Below are 27,768 nucleotides of genomic sequence, written 5' to 3'. Positions count from 1 at the left end.
CAATAGGGATGGTCTTTTTGTGTATTTATTCGATTTATTGCTTTCAGTTCAATGTTTATTTAGCTCAGTACTTTAAATACACTTGCTCAATGACTTTTTTGTTTCTGTTTTTTAAAATAACACTACTCTGATGCAGTGAATAATTAGCACTCTAAGAAACGTCTTTTATACATGTGACTTTACATGCAGTAGTACATGAATGTATTGCATACGGTATAATGTAGTGAATTAATTCACTGAAATAACACTTCCCTGATGCAACCCATAACTAACACTCTTAGAAACATCTTTTTTACATGTCAGTCACATCTTAATTGTCTTTCTCCAGTGTCTTCCCCATAAGCTTCATGACTATGCCTTATAATTCTCAGGTCTAAACATTGTAGGAGTTTTCCCTGTTCTTTCAGCTCTAAAAAAAAAAAAAAAAAAAAAAAACCCAAAATATGTACCTGTTACAAAATGTAGTGCAGCTGTCTGATTTCTGTTTGGAGGCTAACACAATAGGGTGAGGTAAGACGTGATGAAAGTGGAGAAGTTTACTTCTACCTCCTGTCCAGTTTATCTAGAGTTTAATAAAAATAGATAAAGAAGGTGACAGTAGTGGTAAGAGCATGGGTCTGCAGCATTTAGTGGGTTATGCTTGTCTAATTTTTTGCAGAGTGTGATGAAGTTTTCTTGTCAGGGAATTTTAATTTTGCATTTTTTTGTGTGATTTACAGACAGATGCCAGTGTCAAGGCCATATTTTCAAAAGTGATGGTTATTACAAGTAAGTTATTTTAAAATCTGTATAAAATGTAATTTTAATTGGAACATTTTTTATAATTTTAAATGTTTCATGCAGTTTTGTTATAGGCTATGATTATATAGGAATTTTAAATTTTCTGTAGTGTCTTATATGAGCTAAATCTGGAGAAAGGATGTAATACATAAATTTATTTTTAAGAGTTTATTGAAATCATCATGTAAACTTGTAAAAACTGAATCTGTGTTTGGTATTGCGTGCTCTAATGTGACCAGCTGAAGCTAGTTCACTCCAAGCCAAAATATAAAGGATATACCTAATAACTTCATACATAACAGCTTCTTTGAAAAAAAAATTAATTTGCCTTTTTGCTTTAGGTGATGTTAAGTAAAACGGTATTTCGTTTAACAGTAAATACAAAAGGATTATGTGGAACATCTCCTTTGTTCAGTGGAAAAGTAGGGAAAAGTTGCTGTTTTTGCAGGTCGTTTGCTTTTCCTCCCACCACAAAGATCACTGTGTATAGCAAATGGATGGAGGGATAATCAGAAACACCTGGAGGAATACTTCTGCTGAGCTTCCACTTGGTGATAATGAAGAGATCTTAAGATGGATCTGAGACGCTAAATATTCCAAGATGTGTATGAAAGTAATGTTAAGACACTGAAGATAACAGTAAACCAAACTCACTGGCTTTTGGATTAAGTAATGGGAATATTAGAATGAGTAGAACTTTAAGACCAAAATGTTCTTCTGTCCTGGGAAAACTACTTTCCAGTCCCCTGGATAACTTGCTAAAGCAAGTTGTTTTGTGCTATTCCTTTAAAAAAAAAAATTGATGTTTAGAGATGAGATCTTGCTCTTTCGCCCAGGGCTGGAGTGCAGTGGCACAATCATAACTCAAAGCTATCTTGACCTCCTGGGCTCAAGCCATCCTTCTACCTCAGCCTCCTGAGTAGTTGGGACTCCATGCATGTGTTAACACACCTAGCTAATTTAAAAAATATATTTTTTAAGAGACTAGGTCTTCCTATGTTGCCCAGGCTAGTGCTGAACTGCTGGCCTCAAGTGCTGGGATTACAGGTGTGAACCACGGTGCCTGGCCTATCACCTTTTTATAGTTTGGCTATGGATGCTGTCTCCTAAAAGAGATCATTCCCTAAGTTCTTTTTTTTTTTTTCCTATCAGTTTTCTTCCAGTGAGTTCAGTATTTCCCAGATTCTGTTTCAAGGAATGCTGGTATCCTGCAGGTGTTGATAGTATTGTGAGAAAAAGGGGTTTCATTGTCATATATGTTTATAGAATGCTAAATTGAAAGAGTTTTCTTTATCCCTTCTTTTCCCTCTCCTCTTTTGCTTTTTTTTTCTGAAATAATAGGCCTTATTGTAGCCTTTATTATGATGCCCATCCATTATGAAGGGGCTGTAAAATAACACTTTCCAAAATTATTTGAAAAAATACCTTTTCCTAAACACTGTTAAACTCCACTGAACTGCTAGTGGTCTTTGGAACACAGATTGCAAAGTGCTGCACTAGCAGTTTTCCAGCTTGCCATCAGGTGCTTATTGTGTGAACTTATAAAAACATTCCATTTATCTTTTATAAGTGATCATATTTATCTGTTGTATTATAATGTGGTTCTCTTTCCTTGCAGATTTTTTTCCATTATAGAAACAGGAAAAGGTCATACAGAAGTATTTAGGAGGATTAATATATTTTTAGATTCTAAACTACATTAAGTCATTAAATATCTCACCAAGACATAAAATGAGATTTCAGAATTGTATATGAACTGGAAGACTACATTTACTATATTCGTATTTTGGGATTCGCTCGAATTTCTACTACTATTTTGGTAGTCCACAGAGTTCTGTGTTTTTTTTTTTTTTTATTTTTTTTTTGAGACAGAGTCTCGTTCTGTTGCCTAGGCTGGAGTGCAGTGGCGAGATCTCAGCTCACTGCACTCTCCGCCTCCCGGGTTCAAGCAGTTCTCTGCCTCAGCCTCCCGAGTAGCTGGGATTACAGTCATCTGCCACCACGCCGGGCAGGTGTATTCTTTTAGTAGAGACAGGGTTTCACCATCTTCGCCAGGCTGGTCTTGACCTCCTGACCTCGTGATCCACCTGTCTCGGCCTCACAAAGTGCCAAAGTTCCATTTTACAATTTCTGTTACCGGAGATGCTGTATTCTAGTCTGGCTCTCTACAACAGTTAAGAAGCCAGGAAAAAAAGATACCACAGTCAACATTTTATTAGCTTTCATAAGTATTTTGATACATAGACACATTAGCAGAATAGTATAAAAATCATTTTTGATTCTACAAAGACTCATTCTTTCCCATGCAGTAATGACTTACCCAGCAGTAACACCTGGATAGGTTGCTCAGTATATGTCACTGCTAGATAGCATGCGTTATATGTAAACTCTCTGGGTTGGTTTAACAATAAATGGGAATACAGGAAAATAGTTCTTAAAGGTAAAACTTAGTGATTAATCTCTTAAATTGTAAGAGAGCAATGTATGCAACAAGCTCAAGGGGACAGTAATAAAATTGGCATTATTCAGGTTGACACTTGATGCCTTTAAATATTATAAGGGATTACTTAGAAGTAGCCACTTTAGACTTTCCTTGCATATATGTCCCTTCACAATGATCCTGTTTTATATTTCTAGAAAATATATTTTTATTTGTGAAAATTGACTATTGAAGGTGTTTCACAATTTATTTTGTTAAACTAAACTGAATTTGTACGTAAGGATTTTAAGGCAATAAAAGGAATGAAAAATATTGACCTATTATTATTTTAAGAATGAAAAAATATTGATTTTAATTGAACTTTAATTTATTTTAAGGAAATTTACCCGATCCTGGTAAGGCTCAGGATTTCATGAAGAAATTCACACAGGTGTTAGAAGATGATGAGAAAATAAGAAAGCAGTTAGAAGTACTTGTTAGTCCAACATGCTCCTGCAAGCAGGCTGAAGGTTGTGTGGTAAGGAGAGAAAAGAGCTGATGTTTGAAAAAGCCCCCAAATCTTCTTTATTGTCTCTCACTTTTATAAAAGTAATTTATATTCATTATATTAAATTTGAAAAATGTCACATAAATAACAATGCAGATAAACTATAATTTCTCCATAGAGACAATTGCTGTTAATATTGTGTATGTCCTTCTAAAATGAGATATTATACATATAGTTTTGTACATTTTACTTTTTCATTAATTAGTCTTTTATAGTATTTAATAGCTCCATAGCATACCATTGAATACATGTACTATAATTTGTTGAGTAGTCCACTATGTTACACATTTAGATTTTTTCCTACTTTTTGATTACTATGAAGAATACAATTAATATTTTTACACAGTATTGATTCTTTCTTTAGAATAAATTCTAAGAAGTACAATTGCATGGGCTAACAGCTCATTTTTAAAGCCTTTAATATGCTTTGGCAAAGTGTTCTCCAGAACTGAATTAATTTTATGCTAATCACCAGTAATGAGAGTGACCATTTTCTCACACACAACAATATTGGTCAGTATCGTTGCTGGAAACAAAACCCAAGTAAAACCAAACAAAAACACAGTTATTTTGATAGTATTTCTATATGTTAGTCGCTAGTCATCTGGCCATTTTTGCTCCTTGGGATTATTGGCCATTCATATTTCTTTTGTAAGTTGCGTTTATAATATTTGCCTATTTTTATAGAATGGTATTTATCTTACTGATTGGTGAGTTTGTCATATGGCATTTGTTAAGTTGCAGATAATTTTCTGTCAGTTTTAGTTTACCCTTTCTTTTTGTTTATTATGTTCTTTACATACCATAGTTTCTATCTTTACCTAGGTAAGTCAGTATTTTCCTCATGGTGTTCGGCTTTGCTGTCTTGCTTATGAAATCCTATTCTGTTATAAGTCAATGAAAATATTTATTGTTGTCAGTGATTCTTAATCTGTTACCTATGTACCTTCTGAAATGCTTTTTAGAGAAAGATGATTCTTGACTTCACCCCAGATCAACTATATGAGAATCTTCAGAGTTACATACAGGAATCTATAGTTTTAACAAGCTCTTCTGATAATTTTACTTCCTCAAGTTTGTGCATCCAGTGACTCTTGGTTTTATTCATTCGTATTTTTATTCTTTTGGAATATTTTTGATGTAATATATGAGACAGGGACCTTACTTTGTTTTTATTCCAAATTATCCAATTATTTCAATGCAGTGTATTGACTAGTCTACCTTTTCCCTGATTACTTGAAATATTACCTTTTTCATATGCTAAATCCTTAATTCAGTTTTTTTTCTAGACTTGTTCAATTCTTACTGTTTATTCCAGCGTCAGTACTACATGGTTTTAATTATTGTTGGTCCTTAATATTTTACCATAATGATTTGTTTAAATGTACTTTTGTAATACTGAAATAATCTGTATTACAGCGTGAAATAACTAAGAAGTTGGGCAACCCCAAACAGCCTACAAATCCTTTCCTGGAAATGATCAAGTTTCTCTTGGAGAGGATAGCACCTGTGCACATAGATACCGAATCTATCAGGTATTTGTATATAAAATACTAAGTTCTCATTGCTGTTCATTAATTTGTACATTCAGGAATCAGTCATTGTTGAGTGTCTGCTAATACAAGGCACCAAACTAGCTACACATCTGTGTGTGTTGTGTACTCCTCTGTATATACGCCTCTGTATATATCTGTGTTTGTATATGCACACACACACACAGAGACACACACACATATATATATACACACACTCATCTGTACCTGTATATTTGTTGTTATTCTTGTTATTTATCTTAATTTTAAGGATTGGTTCAAATTGTGTGAGAAATTGTCAATCTAAGCCTAATTCTATCTGTTAACAGTATACCAGACACTCTTCGTTTTTGTTAAGTTGTATAATTTAGGTAATATAAATAAATTTTATTTATACCCTTGGGAAACTAGGTGAATCTGTTGCAAAGGAACAAATGATGCATTTTCACAGATAATGTGAGAACTGAAAATGTTGTTTTTTAAAACAACCCTCATTTAAAGTTTCAGCTTTGATACTACCTGTGATAAGTTGGAAACTTGTTTCTTTTTATCTCTGCATTCCCTTTTGTGAAATGTGGGAAGAAGTGTTTTTTTATTTTTAAACTTTCCCTAAAATGTTTTCCTCTGGTTGAAAAAATAAAGTACTTATACAATATATATAGGGCATACTGACTTACTAGTTAGTCATCAGTAGTGTTCTTTGAGGGGTATATATTATAATCTAAAATAAATAATACTAATGATTTTTTCATCTTATACTCAAACCCTTTTGGAGATGTTTTGTTGGGGAAGGCATTGGGCGTAGATTTTGGTCATTGACCCCTTACAAATAGAGAGACCCTACTTTGGTTACCTGTCAGTCACTTTGGACTCCTCTTGTATCAGTTTTCATTTGAAGAGGTAGTTCTGAGGTTTAAAAAGCAAGACAAGAAGTAGAAGCCTCTGTATTTGTAAGAGAAAGACTCTGAATCAGACAAATTTATTAAGTAAGTAATCCCATGCCTTCTCTATTCAAGGCAGTACTCTTTAGGTACTGGCAAAGCATAGTCTGCTGTTATACCTTCTGTCAGTAGTGGAATAAAGATTTCACATCAGTTCAGTAAGATTATTGCAAATAGAGTTCACAGTATTGAAAGAGGATATCTCTAAGGGGTAATATTTCATCTAAGAGGGGAGAATGGATAAGATTCTGTTTTTATAGAAGTGCCATTCTTGCCATTGAGGTTAACATAAATTAAGCTTATTTGATAGTAAAGAAGAGGGATATTTAGAAAATGATTGCCATCTATTTATAGTTTAATGTGGCATCATATGAAACTGTTATGAGATGATCCTTAAAAAGCCAGATTGGGAGCAGATTGTGACAGCCTTTAACATTGAGCTTCCTTTTACTTTATCTGTTGAGAACTATGGATGATTGAGATGATGGCTAGGAGGAGGGAAGTAGAAGAGATAGATTGCCAAGGTGTTTTAATTGTCTATGGCTAGTAGTGGAATGGAAAGGAGACAACATATTTGAGGGAAATTTTAAAACAACAACCTAAAAAATTGCCAGCTTACTGGATATGGGGAATAAAGGCAAGGAAGAACCAGAAATATTAGGATTCAAGTCCAAATGATGTGGAGAATAGTAGTACCTTGAAAAGAATGAAAGGAGCTGTTTTTGAAGGAGGCGAGAAAGGATGTGCTTCCTACTTGTACATGACAAAGAATTAAAAAAAAAAAAATCAAGGCCTATCAAGTTTAATGTGAAACTATGAGAATGGATTAATCTGCTCAGATTGTATAGAAAGAAGTAAAAAGATCATGGACAGAACTTTGGAAATTTTTTTTACAGTAGAGAAATTGTAGAACTGTAAGAAGACCAGGTTATTGTAATGTTTTGAGTTAAGATGGAGGAGGTTTTCAGAAGTAAAGTATATGGTGGACAAAGAGACTGAAAACCAGGAATAGATCTTGGCTTTAGGAATCAGAAGGTCATAGTGATCTAGAAGATATGTCAAAACATAAACAATAAAAACAAGTAGCAGTTAGTGCTTTATAATGTGCCTGGTGTTATTCTAAGAATTTATGTTTTAACTAACTTCTTTCTTCATGGATAGGAACTATTATTATTCCCATTTTACAGATAAAGAGCAGTAAATTGCACATAGGGTGAGTAACCTCCCCACTGCTGGAGTGCGGAAAACAACATTTAAACCTAGGAAGTCTGTCTCTAGAGCCCACTTGGTTAACCACTACACTGTACACAAAGATTCTACTTTTAGTCCCCTATAGTAGTCAGTGAATGTCCGTTTCATCTGACTCTTCCTAACAGTGGCTGTTAATTTTTTCAATATTTGTCATTTTGTAGGTGAATGAAGAGATGTACCCTTTAAAAATTTTTTTTGTGTTTCAAATAGAAAAGTTGAGCAATTATTAATAAGGTTCAACTTTTTTTTTCCTTTATGTCTTCGCTAATTTTATCCCTTTGGAGAATGCCTTTTATTTTTCCATAGGGACTCAGTGAAACTGTCTTTTTCTTATTGATTATAAGAATGCTTTATAAAATAAGGCTGTTCACGCAGTTGAATCACCTTTTAAATCTGTTTGCAATTAACACATATTACATTGTATAAGTAAATGTCAGTCGTTTCCTTTGTGGTTTATTTCAGCCTTTGGTATCATATTAATAGCTCTGCTTTTTTACGTTTAAATCTGTAATTAGTCTGGAATTTAGTGTAAGGTGGACATAGAGACTTAGTCTGGTTTTTTTTTGTTTGGTTTTTTTTTTTTTTTTTTTGAGTAAGTCTCACTCTGTTGCCCAGGCTAGAGTGCAGTGGCTTGATCCCAGCTCACTGCAGCCTCCGCCTGCTGTGATCAAGCGATTGTCCCGCCTCAACCTTATGAGTAACTGGGATTACAGGCATGTGCCAGCACATCCAGCTAATTTTTGTATTTTTAGTAGAAATGGGGTTTCACCGTGTTGCCCAGGCTTGTCTCGAACTCCTGGCTTCAACTGATCTGCCCGCCTTGGCCTCCCAAAGTGCTGGGATTACAGGCATGAGCCACTGTGCCCCGGTCTTGACCCAGTCCTTTTTACACTTGATCCTAGCCAAAAGGCTGAGAAGCGATGACCCAGTCTTTTTCAAAGGCACATGGTAGATAGTTGTATGAACTCCATTTACAGAGAAATTGATTCTCATTTGATTTGAGGTGTTCCTTTATTATAGCATAAATTCTTACATGGTTTGGATCCTTACTGGATTCACTGGTTCTTTAGTCTTCCGAGGTTGTGATACATTAGAGGAAGTTCTTTCATCCCTCCTTCCGTAAAATTTATTGGCTGTTCCCAAGCACTAATTAATTCTTCCATATGAGACTTAGTATGTACCTGTGGAATCTTGTCCCATACCAAATGACATAGAGATTCTGTACATTACAACTTTTTAGCTTTTTTTCATATTTTGACTTGTTATTGTGAATAGATTTCTCCTCTCTATTTTTTTAGGTAGCTTTTGCTGATACAGAAAAGTGCTATTGATTTTTGAGTGTTTTGTTTTACCCCACTGAATTCTTGGTATTTTAAAATAGTTTTTCAGTTGATTTTCTTTGATCTTTCAGGTAGGTGCTCTCCCATAGATTTTCATGTGCCTGGCTGTTAGTAGTTCAGTTGTCCTTCCTCAGAAATCCCTTTCCTAATTACCCTGGCTATGGAACTTTTCTTCTTGTTGTGGCCTTTTTTTGTAGTCCCTCTTGTTCTCTGATGATCTTTTTAATGTGTTTTTTAACTTACTGTTTACTTGCTTCACTTGACTGAGAGCTTCATATTCTCAGTCGTGGAAGAAAATGAGTTTACTTTTGGAAATGTGATAGTTTTCATTCCTGCAGTATATCTAGGTTAAAAAATCTTGGGGCTACTGAAAATATGAAAAGAGGATTCAGATTGAAGATTTGTATTTGGAATAGTTGGAGATAAGAGAATAAGTTGATTAGGGAAAATGAGCAGAAAAAGAGAAAACACCCTCGGAAATACCAGCTGTTAAAGAGATGATCAGTTTAAGGGGACCCTATAATGGGGACAGATATATTTAACTCCTAACTTGACCTTAAATTTGAATATATAATATTTTTGTAGAAACATATTTACTAAACATTTTAAGGAACATTGAATAATTGAATTTTCTTGTATTTTGGTATGTTTTCTGTCTCTGGTGGTGTTTTTTATAAAAAGGACAAATACTCACCCAACAGTGTAAATGATTATTTTAGATAATTGTCAATGCATTACAAATGTTTATTTATATTTTTAGAGATGGAGTCTCACTCTGTCACCCAGGCTGGAGTGCAGTGGTGCATCATAGCTCACTGTAACCTCAAACTCCTGGGCTTAAGTGATCCTCCCAAATAGCTGGGACAACAGGCACACACCACCATGCCAGGCTAATTTTTTAAATTTTATGTAGAGACAGGGTCTTGTTATGTTGCTCAGCCTCGTCTTCAACTCCTGGCCTCAAGTGACCCTCCTGTTTCAGCCTCCTAAGTGGCTGGGTTTACAGGAGTGAGCCACTGTGCCTGGGTACAGATGTTTATTTTAAAATAACAAGCTTGGCCGGGCATGGTGGCTCACATCTGTAATCCCAGCACTTTGAGAGGCGAAGGCGGGCAGATCACTTCAGGTCAGGAGTTTGAGACCAGCCTGACAAACATGGTGAAACCCCGTCTCTACTAAAAATATAAAAATTAGCTGGGTTTGTTGGCGTACACCTGTAATCCCAGCTACTTGGGAGGCTGAGGCAGGAGAATTGTTTGAACCCAGGAGGCGGAGGTTGCAGTGAACCGAGATCCACGCCACTGCACTCCAGCCTGGGTGACAAAGTGAAACTTTGTCTCAAAAATAAATAAATAAATAAATAAATAAATAAATAAATAAATAAATAAATAAATAAAATAAGCTTGTTTTTATTAGAAGAAAGCTTGAAAACATCATGTTTCCTTTTGATCTATTGTAGTTCCTTTTCTGATGTTATAATGAGGTTTTATTGTATGTCTGTTACCTAGGTATTCTTACACCTTTTAGGAGGAGGCCTAGGTATATTTCTGACTCTGACAGCTGTGCCTGACACACAGTAATATTTGGTAAATGGTTCAGAAGTGCTTAATGTTTCCTTTATCCTTTTCTATTTCTGTGTATATTGTTCTACTTGCTGGACTAATAATCAGTTTTAGGTAATTAAAAATAATTTGTCATTTATGTGTTTGGGCTCAGACCTGCCATGGAAAAGATGATAATAAAGATATTGATAGCATTAATAAAGAGCAAATTGAATAACATTTTGACCTCATTTGAATGGGCAAGGGAAAAGAATTGTTTTTGAAAAGAAACATCTGAAAATACTATAGTTCTTTTGCAGTAGTGTTAAAAACCAGCTATATCAAATTTGTATTTGGTTCGGATATGTATATATATGTATGTGCACATATATGTAACACAGGATTATTTTTCTTAGACATTGCTAGTAACATTTGAAACAATGACTTTTTTGGTCATATTTTAGTGCTCTTATTAAACAAGTGAACAAATCAATAGATGGAACAGCAGATGATGAAGATGAGGGTGTTCCAACTGATCAAGCCATCAGAGCAGGTCTTGAACTGCTTAAGGTAAGTATCTATTTAAAATTAAGTGCCTAATTAGATATCTGTTTAACGTATACAGTTTATATTATTTGTTCTTGATGTTTTCTTCTTAAGTTTGTATAATCCAAAGTAAAATTTTCTCAGTTGTTTTAGATGATTTAGAAGTTGCATATTTATTCTTACATGTAATCTGATTATTTTGGGGTTTAAATGCTATAATCTAGCCTAGTACTAATTATATTAAAATAGTGGAATATAATTCAGGGTGTCATTAGTGAGCAAAGAAGGTACAACTCTACTGTAGAATGAGCCAAATTCTTTCTAAAACTCTGTTTTTTTTTTGTTTCATAAAATATTCTGTCCTTTACTGATTGTAAAAATATTAGTTCATTATTGACAACTTTATATAAAATTATAAAAAACATAGGTTGATCATCCATAAACATTAGTTTCTTTTGTTTCCTTTTAATCTTCAACAAATGCATAGTTGGGATCGTTGAGATCAAACTGAATATATAATTTTGTATCCTTGACTATTTTCCCTTATTAAAGTATACGCATTTTTCTCGGTGTTTTTCAAGAGTTTTTTTTTAAGAGTGTCTAAAGCAGATCTGGTTTTTAGCTGTCATTTAGTAGCTGTCTGCCTTTGACCACATTACTTGCCTCACTTCCTCATATGAAATCGAGATAATAATAAAGTACTTGTCTCGCAAAGGACGTTAAAGCTTGTACATGAATTTCTTAGCACCATGCCTAGCTCATAGTAAAAATAATAATAAACATTTTTGAAATGGTGATTAGCCCATATTTGGGGTATCATACTATCCTACCAAGGTAGGAGGCAGGACTGGACTCCAGAGGCGGAGCTCAGACACAAGACCAAATTGAGGACTAGCTAAAACAAAGGCAAGATAGAAGCAGCTTTCCACAAGACACACCCACCAACGTGCCTTGTCACTTTACCGTTGCTATGGCAATACCTGGGAGTTACTGTCCCTTTCCTTGGTGATGACCTGATGACCCAAAAGCTACTCCCCCTTCCCTAGGAATTTCTGCATAAACTGCCCCTTAGTCTGTATGTAATTAAAAGTAGGTATAAATATTACTGTAAAACTGCCCTGAGCTACAACTCTCTGCATCCTACCTATGGGATAGTGCTGTTCTGCAGAAGCAGTCATAGAGGTGTACGTAACACCTCCGGAGCTGTAAGACTGCTGCTTCAGTAAAGCTATTTTCTTCTACCCTATCACTGGCTTGCCCTTGAATTCTTTCCTTGGCAAAGCCAAGAATCCTTGCCGGCTAATCCTCACTTTGGGACTCTCCTTTCTCTGTATCACTAGTATTTTCCTATTGTTGAATATTTTGACTTTTCTACTTTTATTCTTACAAACAACACTAAGCTGAATGTTTCTACGTAAGATCTCTTGGTAATATCTTATTTTTTAGAAAACTAGGAGAGCATTACTGAGTTAAAGAGAGTGACCACTTTCAAAATTCTTGGAGCAATATATATTTAGATTGCTGTACAGGGAAATTTTACCGATATATAATCCCTTCACTAGTATGTGAAGGTACCCGTCTTTTTAACCTTCAAAATATGGAATATAATACATTTTTAAAAGATTTGCGAATCTGATAAGCAAAAATAATGTTTTAATTTGCATATTTAATACTAGTGAGGTCCACCATCCGTATGTTAATCATTTGTGTTTTCCCTATGATAAATTCATCATTTTTGTCCTTTGTTCATACATCTACTGACATCTCTATCTTTTTTTTTTTTTTTAACTGATTTAAATGAGCTTTTTATTTCCTTTGCTTTTTCCTGGGACATATTTGATATATGTATAAACATGTATTCTCTTATATGTAAATTATGAAGTGTAGTAACCAAGTGAATACAAGTGAAAAGTAAATAGAGTGTCAAATTAAATTGAATATTAAAAATACTGTTCAAGTTCCCTGAGTAGTCTTTTTTTCTTGCCTACTTACATCCCCTTACCAGGTATCATTGTCCTGAATTTTGGATTTATTATTCTTTCAATATTCTTTATAGTTTTATCATCTGTGTATGTATCTCTAAATAACATGTTGCTTATTTTGATTATTTTAGAAACTTATAAATGTGACATTATACTTAGTATATTTTTCTGCTGCCTGCTGTTTTTTTTACATTCCACATTTGATTCCTTTTGTTTATTTTATGCTTTAAAAAACCCTATCTTGTACAGAGGGTTTTTGTTGTTTTTGTTTTTTAAAATCTTAAACACAACCCATCTGAAATTTAATTTGAAAGTGTGTTGTGGGGGCGAGGGGTCTAATTTGATTTTCTCCCAACAGCTATTCAGTTTTCCCAGGACTATTTATTTTCTGTTGACTTCTTTGTAATCGCTTACAATTTATATAATGTAATTTTTTATATATTCTAGAGTCTACTTACTGCCTTACATTTTCTGTTTCATGATTATTCTAATGTTCGTACCATTGTGATTTGGACATTGGAACTTTATAGACTTCTTTACTGTCTGGTCAGTCTAGTTTATTCTCTTCTTATTCAGTCTCTGCTAATGATGTTTATTGAGAAGATGAGAGATGTTTTGTTAAATTCTCTCTTCATGTCCCCTTTTCTCCTCTCATTCTCCACCAAAAAACCTGAACAATAATCAAAATCTAAATTATTTTGACTAAAATTATATTAACATGTAATTTAATTTTGGAAGAAATTACTTCATTATCTCATACAATCTTCCTACAGAAGAACATTTCCGTTACATAGTTGAGTATGTTTTAAATTTTATTTATAGTGCTCTCAGATTTTGGTTAACATAATTTTTTTAATTGACTTTGATTTATAGTATTTCTAATATGTAATATTTTGAATTTGTATTATAAAGATGAAAAAGTTTTACAAATCATTTTTATGATTCATTTTATAGGTACTCTCATTTACACATCCCATCTCATTTCATTCTGCTGAAACATTTGAATCATTACTGGCTTGTCTGAAAATGGATGATGAAAAAGTAGCAGAAGCTGCACTACAAATTTTCAAAAATACAGGAAGCAAAATTGAAGAGGATTTTCCACACATCAGATCGTGAGTTGAGTTTAGTTTCAGAAATATTCTGGACATCAGAAACATAATTATTTCTTGATTTATGTAATAATTGGAATCTTTCAAGTTTTGAGGAAAAACTGTCTAGGTTATCTTAAGTCTGTAATGTTCAGTTTAGATTCTCCTTTCCTGGGAGAAAGCGTTGATTGGTATTTTAGAAGATGCATGAATGTGGGGGATAAACATGGCATATCTTTCTGATGCATCAGTTAGATAGTCCCTGGTATATTATGGCACAGAATAAACAATTCATATGAATTTAAGGTATGATGGGAAATTTCAAAGGAATTTCATCAGGACTATCCATGATATTCTTTAGTTTCCTCTGTGATTTAGGGTACTGAAACAAAAAAAATTCAGAAGCAGTGCTTTAATTGACACAGGGAAGTAGAGAAGCATGGAATACTTACCTTAACAGCAGTGCAATTTTTTCTGTGTTCCAGTATTTCCCATAATTGCAAATTGAGCTGTTATCCTGGGATAACCATATTTCAAGATTTTATAATCAGAAGAATAAATCTTCATTTCTTACATGGCACTGCTTACTTCTCTATGTATATCTCTTCTAGTTCTTGGAGAGAAGATGGAATAGGTGGTTCTAATACTGGCATAGTCATAGGTGGTTGCTTTCACCTCTACCTCATCACTTCTGGCTTACCTATTAGTCTGGTTAGTTGTGATTGGGGTACCATGCTTTTATATGGAGAAGAATTGCCTATGGGTCTTTTCCTTAGAAAGAGACTGAGAGTAAAGCTAGCTCGCAATTAGAGTTTCAGATATAATTTTTGTTATTCCTTTCTTTTCATGTGTACTTAATTCTAGAAACTGCTGATAAATAGAACAAAGGCATTATTACTATTTTCTTTCTTTCTTTTTTTTTTTTTTGAGATGGAGCCTCACTCTGTTGCCCACGCTGGAGTGTAGTGTGGTGTGATCTCAGCTCACTGCAACCTTCACCTCCCAGGTTCAAGCGATTCTCCTGCCTCAGCTTCCTGAGTAGCTGGGATTACAGGCACCCGCCACCATGCCCGGCTAATTTTTTGTAAAGTAGAGACGGGGTTTTGCCATGTTGGCCAGGTTGGTCTTGAACTCCTGACCTCAGGTGATATCACCTGCCCGCCTCAGCCTCCCAAAGTGCTGGGATTACAGATGTGAGCCGCTGTGCCTGGCCGGCAATTATTTAAATGGTAATAGAAGCATACTAAAATTTTATAACAGTAGTCTTTCTGGCAAGAGTAAGAAACCTTATTGTCTGGAACTGACTTGAAGTCTTACTCTGTCATCCAGGTTAGAGTGCTGTGGCCCAATCTCGGCTCACTGCAGCTTCTGCCTCCCAGGTTCAAGCAATTCTCCTGCCTCAGCCTCCTGAGTAGCTGGAATTACAGGCCTGCACCACCACACCTGGCTAATTTTTGTATTTTTAATAGAGACGGGGCTTCACCATGTTGACCAGGCTGGGCTCCAACTCCTGGCCTCAGGTGATCTGCCCGCTTCCGCCTCCCGAAGTGCTGGGATTACAGGCGTGAGCCACCATGCCTGGCCTTGACTTCTAATTTTTAAGTAATCCCAGAGCATAAGCTTCCCTTTGGGTGGTGCTATGGCTCTCCTAGTCAGATCAGAGATGAGAGTTTGGTTGTATGTATGTGTATGTGTGTATTTGTCGCACACACATATGTAATACGTATACATACACACACATTATGTATAAAGTGTATATAACAATATATCATTTGCTGAATGCCCACTTATTATACTGTCTCATTTAAACATTGTAACAATTCAGTGAAGTGCGGTTATTATCCTAGTTTTCCAAATGAGGCATCTAATGTTCAGTGGTAAATGGATCCAGGTCATATAGCTAGCAAGTGACAGAGCCAGGATTTGAATTTAGGCCTGTTTGGCTCCAGTGCCTATGGTGTGATATCCATTACAGCAGTTTCTTTTCTAATTAGAGCATCGACAAAGTTCAAATTTGGCTTATTCCCTGGAGGTTTTATTATTTTCATTCTAGATTGTTTTTCCCTAGTAACTTTTATATTTTAAAGAAACATGGTTTGATACATTTGTAGAACCACAAGAACAGGGTCAAAAGGTGGACGTTTTAAAACGTACATGGAGCATTTTAAAATGTATTGCTTTAATATGGAACTGAAGTATTTAAAATATTTGATTTATATACTGAATATATTTAAGATACTTCTCATGAGGAGAATTAACTCAGCTGATACTGAATTCCTACAGTGTGCACACACTGTTCTTGATGAAATAACTCATAATAATTTCTTCCAGGAGATAAACTGTATCTGTAGATTTAATGTTTTAAATTATTAAATTGGGTGAGTTGATTTTGAGGAAAAATAATACAGTTAAGAGAATGTTGATTAAACTGTCTTCCCTTGAATTCATGAAAATAATTAAAAAGAACCTAAAGAAAAATGTATCTAAGTAAAGCTACCGCAAACTGGACAGAATTGGCACCAGATGTGCCATTAAGACTGTATTGAAAGTGAGAACACTGACAAGGGATATGTATTGGCAGTGTACTGTAAGTGTCCTATTATTTGCTAATTTAGAGGGAGGATATTGCTGTATGGACACACTTTAAGAGAAAGAAAGAAAACCTGGTTTTAGCTGTACTAGGACTAAAGAATAGGCTTTGTGGTCATAGTATTTTTCTTTAGGTCAACCTGTTTACCAGGAAGAGCAAAGTTTAGTGATGAGGTAAGACTAAGGAAAATCATGAAGGAAATATCTTTTTACCGACTTTACGGGAACAGAAGAAAATTATACGCTTAACCCATTAAACAAAAAATGATGATGAGTTATGGGGTTCTATAACGATGAGTTATATGAGTTCCATTGTGTCTCAGCTAGTCTCTCAGGAGTCTGACTCTCCTAAACGTAGTTAGATGTGCCAAAACTGAGGATCCTGTCATAGCATGTGATGTACACATAGCTCAAGTGACTGGTTGTTATCCTTGTAAGAGTTTTAGCAAATTTGGAGATAAATTACACAGAGAAAAAGGACTTACTACCTTTAGTGCTAACTTCCATTCCTATGCTACTTAGCTAGGTGATGAAGCAACAGTAGCCTGAGTTGGGAGCTTTGATGTTAATTTTTTAAAGAAGTGTTCAGTCATCTGGGAGATGCTAACTATACTTTTGTTTAAATAGCAAAGCCAGAGAGAATTTTTCTTACTCAAAGATGAATGAACAGAATACAGATAAGCAAGTTAACAAACACAAAACCTATGTAAATATCTTAGCATTCCAAAGTAACTGATAAGCAATATTTAAATAACTGTCTTAGACAGTTATTTAAGCTGCCAAGGAAGGTAAACAGCAAATGACATGAGAGAAAAAAGATAACAAAAATGAAGTAATACATGAAAAAGAGCTAAGGATATTGACTATAGAATATAATTTAATATAAGTAGCAAGAAGCAGAATAAACAGTGTGGAAGATGGAATCAGTAAGCTAGAGATTTGTCTTGAGGAAATCTGCATAGAATATGGAGAAATTGGAGAGAAAAAATGGAGTTAAAGGGAATGAATTGCAGATAGTGAAAAACCATAATTGACATCTTTGGAGAAGACAGTAGAATAATGGGAAGTGGAAAATATTCAAGAGAATAATAATAAAAATTTGTTTTGAATGATTTAAAATATGAATCTGGAGATGAAGACTCATTTTTGGAAAATATACTGGTGCAGTTTGCTAAATTTTCAGGGATTGCAAAAGTGATTTCACAAATACCAAGAAAAACTAGTTATATCGGGGAACCTGCCCCAGTAATCACGTAGGTTCTTTTCTACTTTTCCTAAGGATCAGCCGGCTTGAGAAATAAAGGGACAGAGTACAAAAGAGAGAAATTTTAAAGCTGGGCATCCGGGGGAGACATCACACGTTGGTAGGATCCGTGATGCCCCACAAGCCACAAAACCCAGCAAGTTTTTATTAGAGATTTTCAAAAGGAGAGGGAGTGTGTGAATAGGTGTGGGTGACAGACATCAAGTACTTAACAGGGTAATAGAATATCACAAGGCAAGTAGAGGCAGGGCGAGATCACAGGACCACAGGACCGAGGCGAAATTAAAATTGCTAATGAAGTTTCGGGCACCATTGTCATTGATAACATCTTATCAGGAGACAGGGTTTTGAGATCAACCAGTCTGAGCAAAATTTATTAGGCGGGAATTTCCTTTTCCTAATAAGCCTGGGAGCGCTGTGGGAGACGGAGTCTATTTCATCTCTGCAGCCTCAACCATAAGAGACAGGTGCACCTGGGGGGGCTGTTTATAAGCCTATACCTCCAGGCACGTATTCTCTTTCTCAGGGATGTTCCATGCTGAGAAAAAGAATTCAGCAATATTTCTCCCATTTGCTTTTGAAAGAAGAGAAATATGGCTCTGTTCTGCCTGGGTCACCAGCGGGCAGAGTTTAAGGTTATCCCTCTTATTCCCTGAACAGTTGCTGTTATCCTGTTCTTTTTTCAAGGTGCCCACATTTCATATTGCTCAAACACACATGCTATACAATGTATGTAGTTAATGCAATTATCACATGGTCCTGAGGCAATATACATCCTCCTCAGCTGACAGGATTAAGAGATTAAAGTAAAGACAGACATAGGAAATCACAAGGGTATGGATTGGGGAAGTGATAAGTGTCCATGAAATCTTTACAATTTATGTTTAGAGATTGCAGTAAAGACAGGCATAAGAAATTACAAGAGTATTAATTTGGGGAACTAATAAATGTCCATGAAATCTTTACAATCTGCGTTCTTCTGCCATGGCTTCAACTGGTCCCTCTGTTTGGGGTCCCTGACTTCCCGCAACATAGTTAGGTCAGTGCAGTGGAAAATAATGAAGCTGGCTGACTACTTTTCAAACCACATACAATTTCTGAAGTTAATGATTCAACAGCTGGAGAGTTGTGATGGAAAAAACAGTATAACTAAAGAATTTCCTAGGCAGCCCTAGCTATTTTTAAGTAGGGGCAAATGAAGGATATACTTAAGTATACAGGATTCAGTAAATGTACCACCCCTTTTTTATCATGAGGTTACCCTGTCTACCTAGTTGTATGCTTTTCCGTCTGGAATTCAGTTTTGCTTATGCCCTCTAAATCTAGATTTTGTTTTCTTTTTGTTTGTATATCTCTGATTTGTCTTTGCCTATCATTTTACTCTAATTATTTAACTTTTAGATATGGCTATGTAAATGTATTTGAAAACCTGGATTTTTAAGAATGATGTAAGTTCAAGACAAGGAAAGACAAAAACCTAACAGACTCTAGTTATAAAAAAATTGAAACATTATTCGCTAATAAAAGCACCAGCGTTAAGTTGTGTCTTGAGGGAGATATTGCAAATCTATAAGAAACCAGGAATTCTAATTAATTGTTCAGAGTATAGAAAAGAAAGCACTCATTTTCTTTACAGCCAGGATAACTAACATGAATACTAAAACCTAGTAAAAGATATCCTCCCCACCCCCCCAAAAAAACCCTAAGACAAATCTTACTAATATGTGATTTTTGTATAAGTAAGATATTAGCAAAAAGAGAATTTAAATAATAAAACGAGAATATATTGTGGCCAAACATGGTTAATTTTAGGAGTATACAGAGAGGGTTGGTATAATATTAGTAAGCCTACTATTTATGTTTATAATTTATTATGTAAGTAGGGAAAGGGTATACAATAGATCATTTTTGATAGATGCTGAAAGGGCTTCTGATTTTTTTTTTTTTTTTTTTGAGACAGAGTCTTGCTGTGTCGCCCAGGCTGGAGGGCAGTGGCACGATCTCGGCTCACTGCAAGCTCCGCCTCCCGGGTTCACACCATTCTCCTGCCTCAGCCTCCCGAGTAGCTGGGACTACAGGCACCCGCCACCACGCCTGGCTAATTTTTTGTCTTTTTAATAGAGACAGGGTTTCACTATGTTAGCCAGGATGCTCTCAATCTCCTGACCTCGTGATCCACCCACCTCGGCCTCCCAAAGTACTGGGATTAGAGGTGTGAGCCACCGTGCCTGGCCAAAAAACTCAATCTGTTTCTAATTAAATCTAATAAGATAGGAATCTATACCTTCATAACATAATTAATATCTCTCAAACCAATGGGCAGCATCATGTAAAACACCAGTAGCATTCCCAGTAAAAGCAGGAACAAGATGAGAAACCACACTATCTCTGCTATTGTTTAATATTGTTTTGGAAGCATTAGCTAGTGTAATTACATAAGAATATAAAATAAGAAATACAAGTGTGGGAAAGGAAGAAGCTTTCCTTTTTCTTGGAAAATCCAGGAGAATCAACTGAAAAACTACTCAAAATGGGGTAGCCAAAATGAGTATATAAAAATCCAAAGTTTTCTGTATATAACCAACAATCATTTACATTATTATGGGAGTAAACATCAGAAGACCTAGAAGTAAAGTGTACAAGAAATTTGCAATGCTGTAATAATGGTGGATGGGGGGATATAATACTTAACAAATACATTGGTCAGGAAAAGGTAGGTTACCTAGTAAATAATCAGCAAGCAGTTTTGAAAGGAAAATAGACTGCTTACTTTGATTTTACATATATTCCAGAAGAATGAAAGACAAATTATTGCATTAAGTGTATAACATGGATTTGCTTTAAGTATATAACATGGATTAATCAAAGTACTAGTAACCAGTATATTTTTATAACTTCCTTGTTTGTAGAGGAAGGGACACTTATACCAAGTCATGAATGAAATATTGATGGATTGGATTATCATTATTATTACTATTATTATTTTGTTGAGATAGGGTCTTGCTCTGTTACCCAGACTGGAGTGCAGTGGCTCAGTCATGGCTCACTGCAGCCTCAACTTCCTGGGCTCAATCAGTCCCCCGACCTCAGCCCCCCAAGTAGTTGTGTCTACAGGCATATGCCACCATGCTTGTCTAAATTTTGTATTTGTTGTAGAGACAGGGTTTTGCCATGCTGCCCACACTGGTCTTGATCTCCTGGGCTCAGGTGATCTGCCTAGCTTGGCCTCCCAAAGTGTTGGGATTACAGGCACGAGCCACCATGCCTGGCCTACATTGTATTATTTTTAAAAAATTCATTTGTTGCAAAAAAATCTATGGGTTACCCCCCACTCCCTGCCCCACCGTGTATGGTACGGTTCTAGGTGTACAGTACAGTTCTAGGTGTCAAGGACATTGTAATAAAGGGGACAGGCTAAGTCTCTGCCCTTTTATTTTAGTGGGGGTGAGGAACCACTATTTAGATAAAAGCTGAAATCATGAAATAAGTTGGAAACACAAATGATACGCTGGAAAACTATCTTCAGTATATATTAGTTAGAAAGGTTAATACCTGCAATGTATAAAGACCCCCCCCTCCTTTTTTTTTTTTTTTTGTGACAGGGTTTCACTCTGTCTCCCAGGCTGGAGTGTAGTGGCTTGATCTCTTGGCTCACTGCAACATCTGCCTCCCAGGTTCTAGCAATTTTTGTGCCTCGGCCACGCAAATAGCTGGGATTACAGACGTGTGCCACCACCCCTGGCAATTTTTTTTTGTTTGTATTTTTAGTAGAGACCGGATTTCGCCATGTGGGCCGGGCTGGTCTCTATTGCCTGGCCTTAAGTGATCTGCCCGCCTTGGCCTCCCAAAGTGTTGGTATTACAGGTGTGAGCCACTGTGTCTGGCTGCAATGTATTAAAGATTCTTAATGAAGGAATAACAAATATAAATCTTATAGTAGAATACTAGCAAAGAGAATGAACAGGAAATTTATAAGCAGGAAGTCCTGTCAGCCTTCCAAATCGTGAAAAGATGCTTATGTAATCAAGGAAATACAAATAAAAGCAATTACGTGATGCAACCAGTATTAGTTAGCATTCCAACAATGCTGTCTTGGTGGGAGTATAAAATGATGCTATGCTTCTAGGTTGGTAATGTGGTAATATATGCAAACTTAAAATGTGTATAGTTTTTGACTGTGCACTTTCAGGAACTTACCCCAGAGATAATTAGAAAAGATGTGCACATAATCTATCATATAGCTCAGGGTTCAGTCAGAGAAACAGAAACTATACTAGGTATAAAGTCATGTAGTGCATAGTGGTGCGTTGGTTAATGATAGACCAGATGTATGTGGTGGTCTCGTAAGATTATGATGGAGCTGCACTACACAGGGGCACAAGTTTTATCTTTTATACCATATTTTTTCAGTACCTTTTCTATGTTTAGATATACAAATATTTACCACTGTGTTATAATTGCATATCGTATTCAGTACCGTAATATGTAGTACAAGTTTGTAGTCTAGGAGCAATAGGTCATATGGTGTGTAGTAGGCTATACCATCTAGGTTTATGTAAGTATACTCTATGATGTTCTCACAACAATGAAATCATCCAGTGATGCATTTCTCAGAATGTATCCCTATTAAGTGATGCATGACTGTATTTTAAACAAATTAATACAGATGTTTAAAGGACAAAAGAGAAAAATATTGCATTGGTAATTCAGAGATACAAATTGGTGGAAGCAGCTACTACCTCTAGAGCTGGTGGGATAATTGGGAAGAAGTAACGTTAAGAGGTGGAGGAGCCCTGTCAGTATCACCTAACAGACTGCCAAAGTATAGCGTGACCTGGCTGTTGGTGGGGAGCAGTGAAACTACTGCTCAGAACACCTTAAGAAGCTCTAGTGTCTTGTAGTGAAAGAAATTAATAGGAAACCAGCTCTTTGCAGATTTACAGCTTCAGGATCTCTGAGCAGATTATGAAAGGATAGGTTTAAAGCTCAGAGACAGTATGTAAACAGCCAGCACAGGGATATTCATGGTATTGTTGTTAAGGTGTTTTTAAAAATTTTTAAATCTAAAATGCTTATCAGTATGAGATTAGTTTTGGTATAGCCATACACTGTACATACACTGAGAGCTATGTGACTGTTAAAAAGAATAGTGCTTAGCAATATTTGACAAATGAGGTTCTATACACATTGTTGGTTGAAAAAAATGTTTCCAAATACTGTGTATTTTATATCCTTACTTATTAATGTCTGTATAATAATATGTCTAGAGAAATTTTAGGAGTGTTCACCAAAATGTTGACAGTATTGTTTCAGGGTAGTGATACGCTGAGTTTTTTCTTTAGGGTTTTCATGTATTTTTCAATTTGAATGTATTTTTCATTTTCTATATTGGTATGATTGTTATCAAGGAAAAAACTTGAACTCGAAGGTCGAAAGTCAATTTAATGGGGGAATAAGAAATTCTTTTTAATAGGAAAAGCAGTCAGCATAGGTGGTTCTTTATTTTCATTGACTTAGTACTGCAGAATTCTTAAAATTGTTTTTTCTTTGTGTTCATTGTTTCAGTTTGTTTTCTTTTAAAATAAGTGAGTATGTAAAACATTGGATGAGCTAAAAGTTTCACATAACTATCTTGAAAAATCTCAGCTAAACTTGCTGCTAGTGTGAACAATAATTTTTCTCTTAGATTATAGGTGTTTGCATTATCAAATCTGATTTATGAGAAGATAGGTCTTATCTATGAAGTTTAGTTACTGAAGTAACCACAGAATAATAATCTTTTATTTCACAGAGAAACCACAAACCATAGACTAAAAGATTAGTGGTTTAGTTATACGAATTTTATTCCACGTTTTATTATTGAAATTTTCAAACATATACAGAAGTAGAGAGAATACAAATCCCCAGGTATTCACCAACCAGCTTTAACAATGAATAAACTTATAGCCATCTTTATTTTTTCTGTGCCTCCATACACTCCCTTGTTCCTCTTACATTTGAAGGCAAATCCCAGATATTGTCATTTCATCTGTATATCTTTATCCCAAACACAGTTAACACTAATAAGTTAATGTCCAATTGGTTTTGTCAAAAAATGTGTTCTTGTTGTTGTTTGTGTCAAGGTCTCACTCTGTTGCCCAGGCTGGAGTGCAGTCGTGAGATCGTAGCTCACTGTGGCCTTGAACTTCTGGGCTCAAGTGACCATCCCACCTCAGCCTCTCAGTAGTTGGAACCACAGACACCACATCCAGCTAATTTTTTTTTTAAAACTTTTTGTAGAGATGGAGTCTCGTTATGTTGCCCAGACTGGTCTCAAATTCCTGGGCTCAAGCCACCCTTCCTCCTCAAAAATTGTTTGATTCAGGTTGCAAGTAAGATTTATACATTGTGATTGGTTGCTGTGTCTTTTAAGTATCTTGTTTCTTGTGGGCTTTCTCTTTAGCTCTCACTCCGCTTGCAGGAGGAATCAGGTTGTTTCTCTTGAAGAGTTTCCCATAGACTGATTTTTGCTAATTTTATCCCTTAGACATAATTTGATAGGTTCTTCTTTGTTGTTTGTTTTGATTTTTTGCGACTGGGTCTTGCTCTATTGCCCAGGCTAGAGTGCAGTGGTGCGATCACAGCTCACTGCAGCCTTGATCTCCTGGTTCAAGCAGTCCTCCCACCCAGCCTCCCAAGTAGCTGGTACTACAAGCGCATGTCACCATGCCTGGCTAATTTTTATGTTGTTTTGTAGAGACAGAGTTTCACCTTGTTGCCCAGTCTGGTCACGAACTCTTGGGCTCCAGCAATCTGTCCACCTCAGCCTCCCACAGTTCTGGGATTACAGATGTGAGCCACTGTGCCTGGCCATATTTCTTTATTTTCTCTAAAATGATGATTGAATCCAGAGACCTGATTGGATTCTGGTTCAACTTTTTTTATTTTTACAGGACTATTTTATAAGATTGGTATGCTTTCCTGTCAGGAGGCTCATAATAGCTGGCCATCTCTCTGTTTATGATGTTTGCAGCTGTTGATATTAGTAGTCAGTCTTGATATTCTTATTGTCAGTCGTCTTCATTTCCTAGCTGAATACTTTTGTAAAAAGTAAATTCTTACCGATTCTTTGGTTTCCCAGTGTTATATTTTTTTAGGAAAGGCAGAATAAATGCTTGATTTTTTGAATGTTATTTAGTAGTATTCAAAATAAAAAGGACTAGTGTCCTCCAAAGGTGACCAGTTGAGTGTTGTTTTTAAAAAAATCATAATGGGTTTACACATATTTGTGTTTCATTCAGTTATAGTGATCGCATGCATTGATGCCCAGATTATCCCGTGTATAATCTTGGAAGCCTCTTCAAGTTAGTCCCTGAGTCCTTTGGAACAATCCCAATAATCTCTGTAATTTCTTTGCTATCTTGTATGACAGGATATTCCAGGACCATCTTGTACTTGTTCTGCCCCAGACCTGGAATTGGCCAATCTCCGAGGGGCTCTGGTTCCCTTTAATGGGAATGGTATTAAGAAATCACAACACGAGTCCTGTGGGTACTAATTGCTAATGTATAAGTCATGACTATGATAATTCAGTAGACATACCTTTTTTGAAAGATGAAATTCATGTTGGTTTATACGGATACTTCCAGTTCAAATTCAGGATTCCATGGTTTTTACTGAACTTCAATTTTACATTTATATCTCTTTTTTCCCTGATGGCACAGGATAACAACACTATAATATTACATAATAACTCAATTGCTTTATCCCATAATACATCCATAGCAGTCTCATGATAGCAGTAGCACCACCAATATGATTCCTAAAAGTAGTCATTTACTTTTTTAGCTAGTTCTCTTTTTTATTTAGCATGTATCATATGAGAGATCTGCAGTCAAATTCCCGTTTTAAAGTTATTTGGAATAATAATTCTTTGGGTGGTTATGCTAGCACATGGATACATATCCTTGTTCATTTGTTTCATTCTTTTTGAGAGGTTGCTCTTTTAAAATTTAATTTTGCTTTTTAATTATATGAAATGTGAAATGGCTTTAAACATATCTAAAGGAAGCAAGATAAATTTCAGGAAGTCCAGCATCTGTTCCTCAATCCTCTAACCTATTCCTTTCTTCCCCATAGATAAACTTAAAAAAGAAAAAGCCCCCTTCCGTGCACATATCTGTCTGCATATGTATGCACATTTGATAAATGAATAAGATAAACTATATACACTTTTCTTCACCTTTTTTCTCTTTAATGGCATGCACTGGCAGTTATCTCATTTAAATATAGAGAGATCCCCATTTATTGTGTGGCTGTATCATAATTTATTTAACCAGTTCATTATTTATGGACATTGGGTTGTGTTCAGTATTACAGTCTTGCAGTGAATAGCTTTGTATTTGCGCCTTTTGTGTTTTTTGACAGTTATCTTTGGGAGCAGTTCTTAGAAATAGAAGAGTAAATGCATGTACAATTTTGCTAGGTGTTACTGTGTTCCTATCCATAATGGTTATACCACTTTACATTCTCACTAGCAGTATGTAAGAGTGTCTGCTTCCCCACAGCCTTGCCAATAGACAATGTTGTTATGAAATATGTCTCTTCCTAACTCTGGTCATCTTCCTTGTTCTGCAGGCTTTTGTGTCTGAGAATAGTGTAGCCATTTGTTCTTTTCTTTGATCCTAGTGTTTGTAAAGCATATGTTTTTCCTTTTTTTTCCTTTCCATTTTTATTCTTCCTGGGACTTCATATTTAAAGTGAGTTTCTTGGCCGGCCATGGTGGCTCACACTTGTAAATCTCAGTACTTCGAGAATATGAGGCGGGAGGGTCACTTGAGCCCTGGAGTTTCAGGCTGCAGTGAGCTATGATTGTACCACTGCATTCCAGCCTGGGCAATAGAGCAAGACCCTTAAAAAAAACTTTATTTACTTTTAAATAAATGTCCTAGTTGTCTTTCTGTTGTAGTTTTTTGTTTCCTTGTTTGCTTTTATATTGGTTGTTTTGAATCCAATTTGACAAACTGTTTCAATGGGAGTGCTTAGAGCATTTACACTTATTGTAATTATTGATATGGTGGGGTTTAAATCTACCATCATGGTAGTTTTCCTCTTCTGTTTTCTTCTTTATGTCTGCTTTCTTTGAGATTAATCAAGTATTATGATTTTATCTTTACTATTGGTTTATCTACATGCAATAAAATTATACTAATGTGTAAAAACTTTACTGCACTATACTTCCATGCCCATTTCCTCCAGTCTTTTAAGTTTTGTTGTCTTATGTTTTGTTTTTATATGTTATAAACTCCATAATATGTTTTTGATATTTTTACTCTAGTCTAGTGTATCTCGAATTAATAATGACAAATTTCTTTTACACACGTAATAACCATTTCTGCCACTTTTCATTTGTTGGATGTCTATCCATGTTTTCATCTGGTATCATTTTTCTTCTGGAAGAACTCTTTTTAATATTTCTTGTTGTATAGTTCCCTTTGTAGTGAATTTTATAGTGAATTTTTTGGTCTGAAAAAGTCTTTATTTTTCCCTCATTTTTAAAAGATAATTTTGCTTGGAATAGAATTTTTGGTTGACAGTGATTTTCATTTAGTGTTTAAAAGATGTCACTCCATTATCTTCTGGATTGCAGATTCTGATGAAAAATGTTCTATCAATCCTTGTTCCTCTGTTTTTTTGCACTGCTTTTAAGATTTTTCTATTTTTCACTAATTTTTAACCAAATGAATAATAATATGCCTTGAAATGGTTTATCTTTTTTTCTGCTTGAGGTTCATTGAGGTTCTTGGATCTCTAAGTTTATTTTAATCAGATTTGGAAAATTGGCCATTATTATTTTGAATACTTTTTTTTTTTTTCTATTCTCTCCATCTGCCTTCTTGTTTTCTGGGGCTCCAATTACAGGTATTTTTGACTACTTCATACTGT

General features: G+C 35.3%; 1 protein-coding gene across 7 annotated transcripts in view; it reads left to right on the top strand.

Moving 5' to 3' along the window:
- The window catches only part of PDS5B (PDS5 cohesin associated factor B), a 190,245-nt gene that overhangs the window by 114,633 nt on the left and 47,844 nt on the right, over nt 1–27,768 (top strand). For all 7 annotated transcript variants that reach the window (XM_032150509.2, XM_032150506.2, XM_032150511.2 and 4 more), the window contains exons 15-19: nt 720–768; nt 3,598–3,737; nt 5,187–5,302; nt 10,837–10,942; nt 13,855–14,015. In XM_032150509.2, coding sequence (XP_032006400.1) covers nt 720–768; nt 3,598–3,737; nt 5,187–5,302; nt 10,837–10,942; nt 13,855–14,015 — 572 coding nt within the window. The remainder of the gene's footprint in view (nt 1–719; nt 769–3,597; nt 3,738–5,186; nt 5,303–10,836; nt 10,943–13,854; nt 14,016–27,768) is intronic.

This window comes from Hylobates moloch, unplaced genomic scaffold, assembly GCF_009828535.3.
Source record: "Hylobates moloch isolate HMO894 unplaced genomic scaffold, HMol_V3 SCAFFOLD_4, whole genome shotgun sequence".
Lineage (NCBI taxonomy): Eukaryota > Metazoa > Chordata > Mammalia > Primates > Hylobatidae > Hylobates > Hylobates moloch.
Note: the sequence above shows the minus strand (reverse complement) of the source record. Positions and strands in the feature narration are given on the sequence as shown.